The sequence below is a fragment of the Phalacrocorax aristotelis genome, chromosome 5 (genome assembly GCF_949628215.1).
Source record: "Phalacrocorax aristotelis chromosome 5, bGulAri2.1, whole genome shotgun sequence".
Classification (NCBI taxonomy): Eukaryota; Metazoa; Chordata; class Aves; order Suliformes; family Phalacrocoracidae; genus Phalacrocorax; species Phalacrocorax aristotelis.
The window spans coordinates 23018024-23035443 of record NC_134280.1 but is presented as its reverse complement, the minus strand read 5'-3'; the positions used below and the strand labels follow the sequence as shown (position 1 = coordinate 23035443).

At 41.4% G+C, this 17420-nt stretch overlaps 1 protein-coding gene across 1 annotated transcript in view; it reads right to left on the bottom strand.

Moving 5' to 3' along the window:
- Positions 1–17420, bottom strand: part of MYO3B (myosin IIIB) — a 227026-nt gene that overhangs the window by 200668 nt on the left and 8938 nt on the right. Inside the window, exons 3-4 of the mRNA XM_075092498.1 lie at positions 14613–14677; positions 14363–14501 (exon numbers count right to left, since the gene is read on the bottom strand). Coding sequence (XP_074948599.1) covers positions 14363–14501; positions 14613–14677 — 204 coding nt within the window. The remainder of the gene's footprint in view (positions 1–14362; positions 14502–14612; positions 14678–17420) is intronic.

Here is a 17420-nt window from a genome sequence, read left to right as displayed (position 1 = left end):
CAGGTTCATTCCATACCATGTGACACCATGACCAGTATATTGAGGGGGGGCAGGTTGCGGCGCAGGAGCGGCGCGGCGTAGGGTCGTGAGCGGTTTGTTCCTCCCTCCCTTCCCCGCCGTTTTGCGCCTCTCGTTGTTCTCCTTTACATTGCATTTCTGTTGGTGCTTCTTTTAATTATGAAACTGTTCTTATCCCAACCCACGAGCGTTACCCTTCTGATTCTCTCCCCCATCTACCGGTGGGGGAGTGAGCAAGCGACTGTGGGGCTGAGCTGCCGGCTAAACCACGACAGCAGCTATTCAGTTTTCTTTCACATATTGTTCAGTTTATGGAACAGCTCTGTGTTCAATACTGTGGGCTTTCAGAACTTGAAAGAGGAAAACATTTTGTGATACCATTCAACAAACCAAAAAAGGAGAGAGAATAGATAATATACTTGTATGTCATGACAAGCACACTGAACTGAGAAATCAGTTAAGGCTTTCACCATAAAAGTAAGTAAATTAGATTGTACACACAATATGAAGCAGGATCTACAGCACTATGGTTGCATCAAATTTTTAACAATGCTTTAACCTACAGACATTATGTTCTATCATGTCATACAGGAATGAGTCATTTTTCCTCAGCGAGGGTACCCTCAGCAAATAACCCCAGCTGCTGTCTCCACTTAAGCAGAGAGTATCTACTACTGTCTACTGTCATGAGTGCATGACAACCAAACAGCAACTGACATAATCCATTCAAGAAAGATATCTTGATATGGTATGAGTGAGGTGGTGTAAGGATTTCACCGTCTTATTTTAGGATGTTCCTTTTACTAGATAGTATTATAAAGAGAGTTTAGATTTCAAATATAGTCCTAGGAGTTAGGAGAACTCAAGAGATACTCTTGACTGTAACTCACTTCCTGTATCACAGAAATAATATTTTATACATGCTTCAGGTTCTCTGTTTACAAATTGGACAAACTAGTACTTTTAAGTAGTAATACTTTGTATTAGAATCATAGAATCATTAAGGTTGGAGAACACCTCTAGGATTATTAATTCTAACCGTCAACCCAACACTACCATCTCTCCTAAACTATGCCCTGAAATGCCACGTCTACATGTCTTTTAAATACCTCCAGGGGTGGTGACTCCACCAGCTCTCTGGGCAGCCTGTTCCAATGCCTGACCACTCTCTCAGTAAAGACATTTTAAAATAATATCCAGTCTAAACCTTCCCTGACCCAGCCTGAAGCCATTTCCTCTAGTTCTATCGCTAGTGACCTGGGAGAAGAGACCAACACCCACCTCACTACAACCTCCTTTCAGGTAGTTGTAGAGAGCAATAAGGTCTCCCCTCAGCCTCCTGTTCTCCAGACTAAACAACCCCAGTTCCCTCAGTCGCTCCTCATTAAGACTTACACTCTACACCCTTCACCAGCTTTGTTGCCCTTCTCTGGACGCGCTCCAGCAACTCGACGTCCTTCTTGTAGTGAGGGGCCCAAAACTGGACGCAATATTCAAGGTTTGGCCCCACCAGTGCCAAGTACAGGGGCACGATCACTGCCCTACTCCTGCTGGCCACACTATTGCTGATGCAAGCCAGGATGCTGTTGGCCTTCTTGGCCACCCGGGCACACTGCTGGCTCATATTCAGCTGGCTGTTGACCAACACCCCCAGGCCCTTTGCCAGGCAGCTTTCCAGCCACTCTTTCCCAAGCCTGTAGCATTGCATGGGGTTGTTGTGACCCAAATGCAGGACCTGGCACTTGACCTTACTAAACCTCATACAATTGGCCTTGTACCATCAATCCAGCCTGTCCAGGTCCCTCTGAAGAGCCTTCCTACCCTCCAGCAGCTCAACACTCCTGTCCAACTTTGTGTAATCTGCAGACTTACTGAGGGTGCACTCGATCCCCTCATCCAGATCATTGGTAGACATTAAACAAGACTGGCCCCAACACTGAGACCTGGGGAACCCTGCTTGTGACCGCCGCCAACCGGATTTAGCTCCATTTACCACAACTCTCTGGGCTCAGCCAGCCAGTTTTTTACCAGTGAAGAGTGTACCTGTGCAAGCCATCAACCGCCAGCTTCTCTAGGAGGATACTGTGGGAGACAGTGTCAAAGGCTTTGCTAATATCCAAGTAGACAACATCCACAGCCTTTCCCTCATCCACCAGGTGGGTCACCTTTTCATAGGAGATCAGGTTGGTCAGGCAGGACCTGCCTTTCATGAAGCCGTGCTGACTGGGCCTGATCCCCTGGTTGTCCTGCATGTGTTTGGTGAGCACACTCAAGATGTATCACTCCATATCCTTCACCGGTACCGAGGTCAGGCTGACTGGCCTGTAGTTCCATGGTCTTCCTTCCAGCCATTTTTGTAAATGGGCATCATATCGGCAAGTCTCCAGTTGTCTGGGACCTCCCCTGTTAACCAGGACTGTTGGTAAATGATGGAGAGTGGGTTAGCAAGCTCCTCCACCAGCTCCCTCAGTACTCTTGGGTGGATCCCATCCAGCCCCATAGACTTGTGAATGTCCAGGTAGAGCAGCAGGTCATAAACTGCTGCCTCCTGGATTATGGGGGGTTTATTCCGCTCCTCGTCCCTGCCTTCCAGTTCAGGGGGCTGAATATCCTGGGGATAACTGGTCTGGCAGTTAAAGACTGAGGCAAAGAAGGCATTTAGTAGCTCAGCCTTCTCCTCATCCTCAGTGGCAATATTCCCCTCTGCATCCAATAGAGGATGGAGATTCTCTTTGGTTCTCTTTTTGTTGCTAATATATTTGTAAAAACATTTTTTTGTTATCCCTTACAGCAGTGGCCAGGTTGTGTTCTAGCTGGACCTTTGCTTGCCTAATTGAAAGGTGTCTCCTACATAGGTACCCCCAGCTACATCTCTCTAAACATTAGAGCAATATTCTGTTGCAATCGCCCTCACACAAGTCTCATCAGCTGTCCCCAGGTAACAGTGCAGAGGCAACCCTGCGGATTGCTATGTTTATACCTGTCCCTTGAGGCTCAGAGCACATGCACTTTGGCTTCTCTTGTTGGCCACGTGACTTGGTGAACCAGCACAGCTAGCCACAGTGGTATGCTGGCAGCTCATTCTCTAGTGCCTTGAAACCCTCTCTCAGAGCTCCACAACAAGGGTAATTTTAAAGCTTTGTGTGAGGTGAAATAGATATATGCACAGACTTAACAGGGTTTCTGAAAACCCCTTTACTTTAGCTATTACAAGGAACAAAAACACTCAAAACAATAATCATCTTGTTTTAAGACTTCACTGTCTCAGCTTCCTGAATCTCAAACTGTTCAGCTTCTAACTCACTATAACCAAGAGTCCTTAATCTCTTATTTCAAGCTTGTGCCAATTACTCTGAAACACAGTTGCTCTTCTTTTCTAAGTATTTCCTCCTGATCTCTGCAGCAAGCACCCTTTTTGTGGAAAGAGAGGCTGATTTTCCTTTGAAATGGCTGATAAGAATCCCTTTCCTTTAATCTTCCAGCATTCCTTGTTAGGTGGTTCCTCTATGTAATGAGCCCACCATGTGACCAAACCTCCCACTGAAGTCCAGCCTCCCAGTTTAAGTTCAAAGCTTGATAACTGGCCTGTCACACAGAGTATTCAATCCTTTATTTGATTCCATTCACTCATCAGAATTTAATTTTTCCTTTTTGTTTTCCTCATTTGGCCAGTGCAAAGGTTATTTCAACCAACCTACAGAAGCAGAAGTACAACAGAAAAGGCAAATACAACCCCATTGAAAATTATGCTTGTAGTCTGATAGACTTATGCACAGAAACTTCCCAATATCTAACAAGAAATCATGTATTGTGTACAGATTCCCTAAATTGTCCCAACTGTCAGTACATTATATGCATATTTCTGTAAATAGATTTTTTCACATCACTACTATTCACACAATGGAAGGCTTCTTCCCCAGCTTAGAACAGCAAGTGTTGCCCCAAAAAGAAACTCACCTGAGGATGTTTCAGCAAAACAAATATATTGTGCTGCTTTTTCGGAAATTGCCATATCTGATTTATATCCTTGTGGTATCAATTGTACAAAGGTAATTTTCTATAATGAATTATTTATTTCCTGTTGTAATCAGACCTCTGAGATAGTCATAAATATTTATATGTCCAGTTAAATCACTAATTAATGAACTAATTCTAAAAATGGGATGTTATCTCAGAGGCATGCTGGCCTAATAGTATGCTCAACTCTTATATTAGTGAAGGTAACCACCATATGGGAAGCAACTCAGGAGCTGGAAGAAACCTGATCTCGAAAGCATGGTCTAGGAATGGACTAAGGTATCAGGACAGAAGAATTTTGTGCGTACCCTAGAAATATTATATCACTTTTCTCTATCTCTAATTTCCCAATTTGTAAAATTTGTGATCACACATCCTCTACCCTGATACTCCGTCACAATCCTTGAGCTTCTCACTAGCATTCCAGAGAGATTTCCTCTTCAGCAATGGAAATCTCTCTTCTTCTTAGGCACTGAGTTATTGGCTTGTGCGTTGGCGTGTGTGACTTCACTAGACTTTACAGCCTCTAAGAAATGCTTTGGGCTGCTGGCTGTCTGGTAGTAGTTCAGTACCATCTATGGATTGCAAGAGCCTATGGGCACAAATTCCTCTAAGTCAGCTGGCTGTACTGATATCATCCCTCACTCAAACTACGTCAACGTCAATGGCTAATAAAAGGATTTGTTTACTACATCCACAATAGGCAATGCAGTTTACCAAGGTTTATAAAGTCACAAGAGAACAGAAATTAAAAGAAGCAAGTCTACATCCATCTAGACTCAGATCAGCCTTGGACATTCTTATCTAATAAACTCACAGCTCTTTTTTCAGCTCATATACCCTTCACAGAAGGGAATCCTACTTTGACAACCATTTTTGCTTTATAATCCATCCTCACCTCTGGAGCAATTTGCCTTTGTATGCTCCCCTAAAACACAAACAACTATTCATTTATCTAAGAAGGGAGTAATCTGCTCCTCCATCAAACTGATGTGAAGAGTCTCACCTACCCTGTAACACTCTTTAGTGATTATTCACATTTGGCTCAACTTTTCACAATCTGTTAGTCCATTGTGAAGCACAACATTAGCTGGAAAACAGTCAAACCTCAGTGAAAAAGCCTTTCTATATGTTAATATTTAGATTTTTATATATTTGTTATGTTGTAAATTAACAACCATACTTTAAGCAGACACATACATCAGATCAATTCATGTGTCTCATTTAACTGAGTGTTTTAATAGGGGCTGCATGTGATAATAATGTATGTTGCCGGAGTCAGATACTGGTTTAGCATGCAATCCTATTTTTGAGGGGTGCTATAACAAAGCATTTCCAAGGTAAGACTAGAGATCCCTTCCCTACTTCAGACCAGAACACAGGGGAAACACTGCTCTCATGAGTTTGGCAGCAGAGGTACTACTGCAAACACTAGGAAATACCATTACAGACAATGAACACTGCTTTCCTCTCACCCCTGGTCAGATAGGTCAGCCAGAAAAAGGCCACAAAATACAAAGTCTGGTGATTTCGAAACTGCAAATTCATATATCTTAGCTTTAAGGGAAGAAAAAAAAACCAATAAAAAACCCTCTGACAGGGACAGGTTAGAGAAAGCCATGTCCTCCTGGACTTGTTCTTTGAACAATAACTCTCTCTTTCAAGGACCTCAGACCTGTAGTGATTTCAGAAATGATTCACTGGCTTCCTGAGCTCCAGGAACAAAAAATGAGGAGGAAAAATGAGAAGTGGTAAACCACAGTTAATTCTGTACCTTCAACTACTGGATGCTAGTGGAAAGAGAATAAAAACTTTCAGATGATAGTCAGATTCTGAAGCAGTTCATGTATGTACTAATTCAGATATAAAAAGGAAGTACAGTGCAATGTCACAAAACTAGAAGGAATATGCTACTCCATGTAAAAATGAAATCCATTAGAGGTTTGGTTTTCACTATGTGTACAAAAAAGACACTTCAAAAATGTGGCTGTCAAAAGATGAGGAAACAATCATGCAAGTTTATGAGTTAATAAGTCTCTGATAAAAGATCTTATCACGATCACTCAAAAGGAAACTACCGCGAAATCTAGAATTAATCCTTGACAAGGCAACTAAAGGAGGGTAGATTTAGACTGGATATTAATGAGAAAATTTTTTACTATGAGGGTGATGAAACACTGGAACAGGTTGCTCAGAGAGGTGGTAGATGCCCCATCCCTAGAAATATTCAATGTCAGGTTGAATGGGGCTCTGAGCAGCCTGATCTAGTTGATGTCCCTGCTCACTGCAGGGGGGTTGTACTAGATGACCTCTAAAGGTCCCTTCCAACCTAAACCATTCTATGATTCTATGAATTAGATTGTGTCAGCAACTGAAGTAATCCATGCCAGAATGACTCATGTGGGCTGTACTCTGACATAACAAAGGTGTTCAGGAGTCCAAAATATTAGGAGAAAACAGACCTGCAGTAGACAGCAATGTGAGCTCTGACTCAAGCAAGATCAGTATGTATCAACTGCAACAACCAGCACCAAATAACGCCCAGCACATGCAAAGAGACATAAGCAGCACAATGGATTACATATTTTTGCAAACGTTTGCAATGTCAGGGCATCTGCTTCTCTTGGGAGCTGCATTTAACCTGAGGCCATCACCTTTGGTCCCTGCCCAAGCTACCCAACAGCCATGCCTCTGCCTGAGTATGTACGCCATTCATCCAGACCCAAACCCTAACCTGTGGGCTTGATCTCCTGGCCAGACCTTGAGTCTGCCTTGTTGCTACAGACTCACCTGGCAGTATTGGACTGTCAGCCTGACCCTGTCTGCCGTCCCTGGGCCTGCCCCCCTCACCTGGCTCGGGTCCTGCCAGGATGCCCCCATGCTCAGTGAGGCTGCTGCCCCTGCTGCCTCACTGGAACCCACGGCTCCTGGCTCACCAGCCCTCACTGCAGAATGGCACTTTATGCAAGTCTTTTTTCAGGCTAGCCTCCCTCAGAACATGCAAAAGCTTGCATGTTTTTCAAACCAAAAAGTAGCAAAACTTACAGATCTACAGATCCTTCCTTGAGTGCATATCAAGAGGCAAAACCAGTGAGATCCAACAGTCCGATTAACAGAGGAGCCAGATACATTTTTCTCATGGTCACTACTTTCACCTGCTTAAAGGAAGACAGGTGAAGATATACATGCAACAGTATTGCCTGGTGATAACTGTTAGGATTAATAAATTCTTAGACTAAACTTTAATGTCTGCAACTTACACTAGATTCTACTTACATAGAAAATGTTAATTGAAATAAAAAGAAGTGTGGTGTGGAACTTGTAAGGCAAATGTTTTAAGGTAAACAAACCCTTGTCCTTTTTTTCGTTCTCTTTTCTTCCTTCACACAGAGTAAGCAAAGAGTTGAGGCCATAAAGACATACTTTTCTTAACTAACTGAGTAATTATTAAGACAACCAATATTTAATTACACAAAACCCCACACTGTAAGGCACCCTACTTCAGGACCTGCTTTAAAAAAAACCCTATCTCTCAAAACCTGTTTTCAAATGTAATTATTTTCTTCCTTCTAATAAACAAACAGCTCTTGCAAAATTCTGGCAATTTAGTATATATTATTTACCAAAATTAGTCTTTGCCACAGATTATAAAATTATTCTGATTTGTAAGTCTCTGGAGTTCATGAAAACCTAAGACTTAGTTTGAACAGTAACAAAGTATTCTTCCGGCTGATGAAATATTCACAGTCATTTGTCATCAAGACTTTAATAAGGAAGAATATAGCCTTTTCACTTTCGGTCAGTAAAGAACTGGCAAAGATCTTTCCTCCATTTAATTTTGAATGTTAGAGTAAGATTCCTCCCGAAACACTCCTAATAACTTCTCTTTCCTCTACAACACAGTATAGGAGATATTAGAAAGATGACTCCATATTTCAGGTAAGACAAATAAGGTTTACATATTTGCACCATCCAAAGTTTACAGTTTTCATCATTAAAACTTCACACTACTACTGTGTTTTCTGCATCTCTCCATATGTACCATTGTTAAGACTCAGAAAAGTTAGATTAAATAAAGATAGAAAGGTACACCATAATTCACCTTACAATTACAATACATTTATCATAGTGGTAGTGTTTCCTTACAAGAAATAGTCCCAGCAGCGGCAAGCAATTCTTGCAACTTCTTTTTATGAAGTGGCAGTACTCCATGCACTTTTTACTGATATACAGACAGAGGCATAACTGTATGTAGTTTTTCCATCCTTATTTAATTATTTGGTTTAGGACAAACAGAGCATGCATCTGTAACTGATTGCATTCAGAACAGATAGGAAAGAATGACAAAAAAGCTGAGTTCTTGGAGGAAAAGACAAAACATTTCCAACCCACTTCAAAAGTACAATGAGCACATGGGTAATGGGGGGACACGTGACAACACACCAGTGAACATGGTCCCTCTTATGAAAGTTCATAAGCATGGAGACATTACCCAACTGGATGATGAAAAGAAAGAGGAAGGTGAAAGCCACAGGAATGGTACTACTGTGAGACCTTGCTACTGCGGGGCTGGGGAGCCAGGGTGCAATTGTGGGGAGGAGACAGCGACAAATCTGTTTCAGAAGAAAAATATAGCATGACTTTTTACAGATCTAGAAATACAGTTGTGTAGAGTGAATTCTTTCCCTTTGTGCCTCTGAGAGACTTCAGTAATTAAAGCAAACACCTCCTTCAGAGCCCCACCAAGTAAAAATACAATTTATTGAGCCCTGGCAGCACTGTGGAGCTGACTGCTGGGTCCATCTCCAGCTGCTTCGGTTACTCCCATCCTACTGCCAGCTTCCTGACTTTCAAACACCTCATCTGCAGCCCTGATGTTGCTTTATTGTGCAGTGCTGATTGCTGGCTCTCAGTCCCAGGGGGTTTCCAATTTCACTTTGGTTTAAGATTATACTACCAGTTTCCTGCCTCATGTGCTTGTTATCAGAGCTTCTGTCATTGCTCCCTGAGGAGATGTTTGTAGTCCTTCCTTCCCAAATGGTTAATATTCCCTTTATTCTCTTTCAGTTAACTCAGGGTAAAGGGCAAGTGAGAGTTGAACAGACACTCTGCTGCAATACCGCAGTTCGTGCAGTACCTATGTTTGCACATGCATGTGTTATCAGTAGTAAGTACAGGTTAATCACAGCGAGCTGATACAGCCAATCAAAAGAAAAACTCAGATTAACTATCTCCAGAGAACCTCCTGAAAACTGGAACCTATTAGTATTTGGCAGCCTCAGCCACCCCATTACTTCCTCCTTCAGGAACACCTTGCCAGGAATCAGGAGGAATGACTGCAGCACGTGGAGGCAAATATGAAAAAACCTTAAGATAGCTGTACCAAGAACCGTACCCTGCGGAACTGGCAGCATTGCAGCCTCCTTTTCCACAGCATAGCCCTGAAGGCTAAACCTCTGTTTTTCCCATTTTGATTCTCACAGAGCTAAGCAGTTCACAAAACATGGGCCCCTGGACACACAGACTTTTACATCTGGAAAGATCACCCTAATTTATGAAGGGGGAAATGGTGTATGGACTCTTCACCACAACTGTTTACAGCTGAAAGACCATTATCTGATTGAACAAGCACTCTAAATTGCATTCCTAGCTGTTCCTTGTTGCATCCCCAGTGTTTCAGCCTGTCACAAAGAGCACTCGCCTTCTAGCTTAGAGAGTGGCTGAATTTTCTGTTCCAAATGCCTTTTCACAGGTTGATCAAAAGAAGGTGTTAATTTCACAGCAGCCAGTTCCCTGCTATGAGGGAGTGTGAAACCAAGCACATTTTCTCAGCAGTGCTGCTGAACTCTGTGCAGCTCTGAGCTGAGCAACCTTATGCTATCACAAATCACCATGCCACCACCTTTTGTCCAGCTATCAAGCCAGCTAGTTTCTCTGTATTACAACACATACATTATTACAGTCAGACCTCATAGTCCTTCACTCTTGAAACTGGTAAGAGGCCAAACTACCACTAGTGAGAAGGAACTTACCCTAATTACATGAGTCACTGACATACTCCTTTAGTTTATTGTTAGCTGACTTCAGCAGACCCTCCAAACCTTCTGCCAGTGTATAAATTGCTTCTGTTCCCTGGACCTATGAAAGGCACACCAGCATGGGAGCTGCACTAACATCACCTTCCTATTTATTATCAGTTGTTAAACTCACGTCACTTTCATTGACTAACACCTATCCTCCCTCCACATTTGATGACAATATATATGATTTTCAATACAGCAATCAGTTCATTTTTATAATAGTTTTTCACTGAGACAGTGATCTTGCCACAAAACACGAAGCATCATCAGATGCATTTTATAAGCAAATTCCCTACCTTTTTCAGCATATTCAAGATATTTGTTACAAAAGAATTTGACCCACAGCTGAAAAATATTATTTTAATTAAATTAATGGGGATTTTCCCTATGAACATAAATGCAAATTGTTTTTAACACTTTTACAGAAGTACAAAAGACTGTTGATTTTTAAATACTCTGTTACTTTCTGAAGATATATCCTTCTTTCCTGAACTCATTTTTAATCACAGGAAAATTTTTTGAATCATGTACCCTATCTACCATATTTATCTCATTTCCTGATCTTTCCTGGCTTGCCTCTCAGAGCCATTAATTCAATGCTCCATCTGCTACCGTTGCTCATACTGCAGGTGACATTTATGTTAGGTTTGTTTCCTCAGAAGAAAATGTATTAGAAAAGGTAGTCTGACAGGTCTTTATATACACTTCACAGGCTACACACAAAGTGTAAAGATCATTCACTTAACTATTGACGGAAACAGTGAGAGAACAAGTGAAGACAAGAAGATGTGCACCAAACATGCCCACTTCTTACAAGTAAGATGGAATTAATCATATCTATCATTCAGCCCTCCAGTAAGTTTAAAATATAGTGTGAAAAACATACAAGGAGACATGAAAACTGCCATCCCACCCTATACTTTTTACTACTTGTCCTGCTTGATGCACTCAGTCTGAGTTTATTCCCCGCACATCCAGGAAAACTTCTAGCAACAGCGATATTATGTACTTTCAATATCAGAAATGGGGCTTTTAATTTTTTTTCCTTTCAGGTTTTATATCAATTCTGTAGAGCAAATGCAACCATGTAACAAATAGCTCAGTGATGGACTGTTTGGACATGCTACAAACATGACAGATTTGTCCCGTAGCAGAGGTGAACCCATGGTAGCTGGATACTGGTACATAGATGGTACCTAGACTGCCTAGCTGGCATATTTAGAGATGAGGAACCTGAAGGAGAACAGCTTCTGCTCTCCCTATACCACCAGGTTGCTGGCTAACTGGCACAGGAAACTTTCCAATAATTTCTCCTTTTTCTAAATCAAAGGGCAATCATACTGGAGAACAACTGTTAAGAACGGTTTTTGAAACAAACGCCTTGATAAGATGACAGATCCTGCACAATTTGGGGTGAGCTGCTGAGCATTTGAAAGCAACTGCTTTCTACCAGCCAGAGTTTTGGTGTGTTCAGTGGACTGACCCTCAGGCCTTCTTAACCCTACAGGGCAACCTTTTCTCTGGAAATCATTGCACCACACTAAGCTGTTTCTCCATTTCCATTTTCTCTCTGATTATGGTAATTTTTACTTTGTGTTAAAATTTACTGCCAATTAGATAATTTTGGATACATTTACTCAGAGAAAAAAAGAGCTCCTGAACAAAGAATTGTTTCTGAAACCTCTAGCCCTGCCTGTCTTTCAGTTGCAAATTAACTACAGTTCCCTTCTACCCTTCCGTTCATGCTAGGGTGGATAACAGAGAAGAGTAGAAGTAGGGAGACCATGGAAGAGACGAGAACTGGCAACAGTATTGGTCACCAAAGAATAGGAGAACAGATTATTCTTATAGCTGAACTATCATAAACCATTTCTCTCTTTCCCTGACATTTGCTCAATGCTTAAGCTGAGGATAGAAGTAGCAGAGAACACTGAACTGGGAAATTCTCCACCTGGCAGAGTTTAGTAAAATTCTGCTTATGCAGGGAAATATTTGTGAAACAATGGATGGGATATTTCTTTTTCCAAGTAGTAGGCAAACGTAAAGACAAGATCCCCCTTGGGATCAGCATCATTCTTCTAGTTCTATGCCCACCCATGAAATTTAAAAGAGCAAAGACAGCACTCTTTCAAACAGCTTTAAGCAGCACTTTCTGTTGTTTCAGATTCCAATGCCAAGAAGAAAATTTTCCCCTCAATATTCCTATCTTTTCTCTTATTATCCACAAAAAAAGCCAGAGACCCCTCTACCTTCTTATACCTAAATAACAGCTCAGTCTATTTTTGCATACCATTTCCATATGAATCACAAATCTGTATTTAGCGCCAGCCTTGCAGCTGGACTCAAGCAGCCCACAGTAGAACAAGCGCCCTCCCCCTCTGCAGGATACCTCCCTCACCGCAGGATATTATAAAGCCTTTAGCAAAGCATTTACAGTATGCTGCTTACTAGTGACATAGAGTCCTCCTAAAGAACTGTTCTGCAAAAAACTTTTATCTCCTTAAAGCCATAAGTAGAAAACAGCACACCTGGAACAAGGAGATGCAGGACTGCAGTTAGCAAGCTCTATTTGAGACTTGCACACCTGGGTCCAAATGCAAGAAAGAGGAAAGGCTGGGAAGGCAGCAGAGATAAGGCTCAGTTCGGTACAGCCTCCATGATAGAGCTGGAACTGTGTCAAGGGCAGACTAGAGGTAAAACTTCTACTCTTGGTACTACAATAATCTGATACACTTGGGCCCTGGAGCAGCCTTACCAGAGCAGTTATCACTGCAACACTCCAAGATCCTCCACCTAGTCTCTAAAATGTTTATACATTTGCAAGTCACAAAGCATTTTGGAGAGGAAACCATGGCATATAGTACAGATCACTGTGCGTTCTATAGATATATCTATCTTGCAAAGATTGCTCTGTCAAGGACACAGGCATCTGCTGGGTAATAGGAGTCAAGTCTTTTACCTACATGGATAACTGCGTATCTCTGCAAAAATGTGCTAATCTAACTATATTTTGTCTTGCAAGAGTGAAGATCACCTTAGCGCGACAGTGCCAACTGTCTTGTCATTAGCTCCATTACCACAATGCCTTAAAAAGAGCTACTCTTGTTACTACACATATACATAAGAACCCCATGCAAGAACTTTTTTTTTTAAAGAGCCAACACCTAGATATGTAAGTCCTCAGTTGGAAACTGTGTTACCTATAGCATTAGTATTCTCAGTGAACTGATTTTTCTTCTCAAAATTTTTGATAATTAAATCCCTGGGTTTCATTTCACAATAGGTTGGCACCAAAGGGACCATGAATCCGGATGAGAAAGAGAGCTACCACTTTATCTTTTTGGCAAAGGACCCAAGCAGGAAAAAGTATACCATGAGTCAATTCTTCAGACAGGAGTTATAATGAAAGCAGTACAGGCTGTACTCTTCACAATCCATTCTTTCTTACAGTATCAAGGTCGTAAAAGCTTATTCCTCTTCCAATACTGTAGGCACTGCCCATCATCAAAACCATCAACACTACAAACTCATAACTCAAGACTAGCAGGTTTTGAGGGACGATTTATAACACTCACTCTTTTGAAGGAAGCTAACAGGTAAGGTCTGTAGAAACTAAGCACTGTACTTTCTTTCCAAGATTAGGCTGAAGAGTTCCCTAATAAATATAACTAAGAATTTTACCAGTCACAGAGATCTATATTTCATCATGCCATGCACCACTCAGTTCAAAAGTCTCTTTCTAGCAAGTAGTTTCTGAACAGCAGTAGAAAAAGAAGTGGCTTAACAAGTCCACAATCACAAGGGCAGTTCTACCCTTAGGGAATGTTCGTGAATGGGATTAACACTTCTAGTGCAACCTGAGTCAAATAAAGCTGTGCTGCTATGAATGTATGAAGGCCACATTCAGAAGCAATAACAGTCAGTAACCATTAATTTTAACTACATGTTCTCAGTATCTTTCACAATGTTCTTGGTGTTATGATGAAATCAGGAGTGAGCCATTTTGCCTATCTTGATAGCTTTGATTTCATTACTTGAGAAAGAAAAAAAGAAAAAGGTTGAGAAATACAGTTGCAAGCAGAACAACTAGCTATAGCTACTATATGCTCATCTGCAATATAATTATGACATGTTAGCAGCATGAGACAAGGACTTATCTATCTTGTGGGAAGGGAGTCAGAACAACACAATAGTTTTTTTTTTCTCCAGGGTGCCATAGAAGATGACATTTAAAAATTCTTTCTTACCTAATCCAGTTTGCTTCAGGACTTACTGTGTCCTCAGCTGCTGCAACAACAAACATAAAAAGCAAAAGCTTGACAGCCTTCAAGACACTTGAGATCTCTGGCATTCCTCCAGCTGTTTCAAAGTAACAGGCTACCCAAGCTAACGGTTATTGACAAACACAAACCTGACTGCATGCATTACAGTTCTACTCCAAAAGCTGATTAACAACAAAAAAGAATAATGTGAAAAATTAAAGGTTGCATTCCTTACCTGACATAGCTCCTGTTGGCCATATGTTGGACTCAGCCAAAGTACTGTCTCTCTGAGCAATAAACCTAGAATAGGTAAAAGCTGAATTATTAACAAGAACATGAGAAGGTCTCAAAAGCACATGATGAATGAAACAGAAATTCAAAACTTACAATCTGATTTAGTTTGTAAATAGAACTTAGTTTCCTGAACTCTTTCTCAATCAATCTATTTCAAATGCTGAACGGCATATGGGAAGAAGCAGGATGATGCTTTATTGCAATGCAGGGACTGATGAACACAGTCCCTTAAACTGCCTTCAGACCAGTCTGTTACAGAGTAGAATTTGACAAAAATGGCAATATCTGGCTTTTATCATATGGTAGTTGCATACATTCCCATTCCACTGGTCACCTCTCTTTTCAGTCATTAACTGCTAATGTGCTTCCAACACTGTGTTTTGGCCTCCAGCTTTTTGTACCCAGAACTGTAGATGTGCTCTTCAAGGAACTTATAATTGCACTGATACAGTCACTAAGCTCATACAGTATTTCAGGTTTAAAATTGGGTCATCCAATTAACTTTGAATATGACACAGCACAGCAGGAACAAAATCTATGGATTTCTGGGCAAAGGCTGGAACTTCTTTCACATAACTTTGTGTCTTTTGATACTGCTGATAGCAATTAGAAAGTACCAACCAACTGAAGAAACCTTGCCAGGATGAAAGGAAAAATTGACATGAATTTCTCCTCTCAAGAGAGAACTTTCTAGTTCCTCTGTATTCTGTTCTGCAGAATTCTTATTATTACTTGCAATGCCATGCAGCAGACACTAATGATTAGGGAAGCATTCAGAAAACGACATTGCCTATGCGGACGCTTCACACTGCTCCACCTAAATGCTACATTCTTAATTCTAGGGGTGGGAGACACATGACTCCTGTTTAGTATTCAAATGTGAATATCCACATGGAAGTTAAGACATTTAAACTGAGAGTCACAACAGTGAGAAAGTAGAACAAGCACACGAAGCCGGGAGGGGGGCATCACTCGGGAAACGGACATATCTGAAACTCATTTTGTCTGCCTCTGTGAAACTGTGACCGAGCGCTTAACTTGCCTTCTCCACTTAAGTACCTCCCCCCATTTGGAATTCACCTTTCTTTCTTACACCTTGCTCTGAACTCCCTCCAGGTTTGAATTTCAGGCAGCCAAAAGCCAAATGGCTGCCGCTCACATTTAGACACAAAGGAAGATAGACAATTAGTTCTTGTCTTCTATGAATAAAACCCAGCTAAATACAAGGCAGGATATATATATTTATTAACAGAGGTGCTATCTGCTTTACAGAGTTGACCTTGCTATTTCAGTCATTACACACAACGTGGGAATAATAATTCAATGCAGATTAAATACAAACAGATTTTTTTTTCACCAAAATGCCCAGCTTATATATTGTCGCAGCTTTCAGTCATGAACACCAACCCCCTGGAAACTATATCCCTTTCAAGTGTTTCAGGTTGCTTACCACAGAAGTCTCTGGGGGTTAGTGCAAGCATTGCTCCATGAATAGGAGGGGTAAATGATCTCCTACTGTTTCTGCGGCAGTAGTGGTGTGACCAGGAGACTGAAGAAGAAGGAATTTTCTTGTGAATCATTGAAACTGTGTGAGAGAAAGGTCCATGCAGAGCCAAAAAATTTTCCTGGTTTTGGCTGGGATAAAGTTAATTTTCTTCCTAGCAGCTGGTACAGTGCTGTGTTTTGGATTTAGTATGAAAATAATGTTGATAACACAGATAATGTTGATGCGTTTTAGTTGTTGCTAAGTAGTGCTTATACTAAATCAAGGACTTTTCAGCTTCCCATGCTCTGCCAGGTGCACAAGAAACTGGGAGGGAGCACAGCCAGGACAGCTGACCCAAACTGGCCAAAGGCATATTCCATACCATATGACATCATGCTTAGTATATAAGCTGGGGGGAATTGGCTGGGGGACAGCGATCACTGCTTGGGGACTGGCTGGGTGTCCATCAGTGAGTCGTGAGTGGTTGCATCACTTACTTTTTCCTGGCTTTTGTTTCTCTTTTTCTTTTTAGTGGTTTTCCTATTCATCATCATCATCATTATCTCAATTATTAAACTGTTCTTATCTCACCCCATGAGTTTTCCTACTTTTGCCCTTCCGCTTCTCTCCCCTATCCCACTGGTGGGGGGGGACGTGAGCAAGCAGCTGTGTGATTCTCAGTTGGCTGGGGTTAAACCATGACGAGTGTCTGTGCAGAGTGTTAGACAAACAGCTGCCTGAATAGTGTGACAGCTGTAATCATGCCATTACCTCAGGTGAGCTGAACACATACACCAGTGTATCAAACACACCTCTCTCCCTCTCCACTGTCAATATGCTACCATCAGCACAGGAAGAAGGATAAGAAAATTGACTCCAGCTACTTTGTCATCTACCATAATGCCATCAGGATAAACATGCAAACAAAGATCACTTTCCACAGCCTTACACTTTCTCTTGCTGTTCTGACAAAAAAAGGTAGTGGCTACAAGGGCAGAGGAACAGTGACAGATGCAAAAGGATATGTGCTAGCTTTACGTCCTCCCTTATTCTGAGCTATCTGTACCTCACACATGCTCTACTACTAAAAGCTACTCCTTTTATTATTTCATATCATGCTACGTCAGGAGATGCATTTGTTTTCCTGAATTTTCATGTATTTCATAAGAAACATTGTAAAATTCACTCTCTCCAGTGTTTTCAAATGTGTAGTTCTGCAAATGTCTCCTTTGTCCACATACAACATCAGTACGCCCTCTCCAC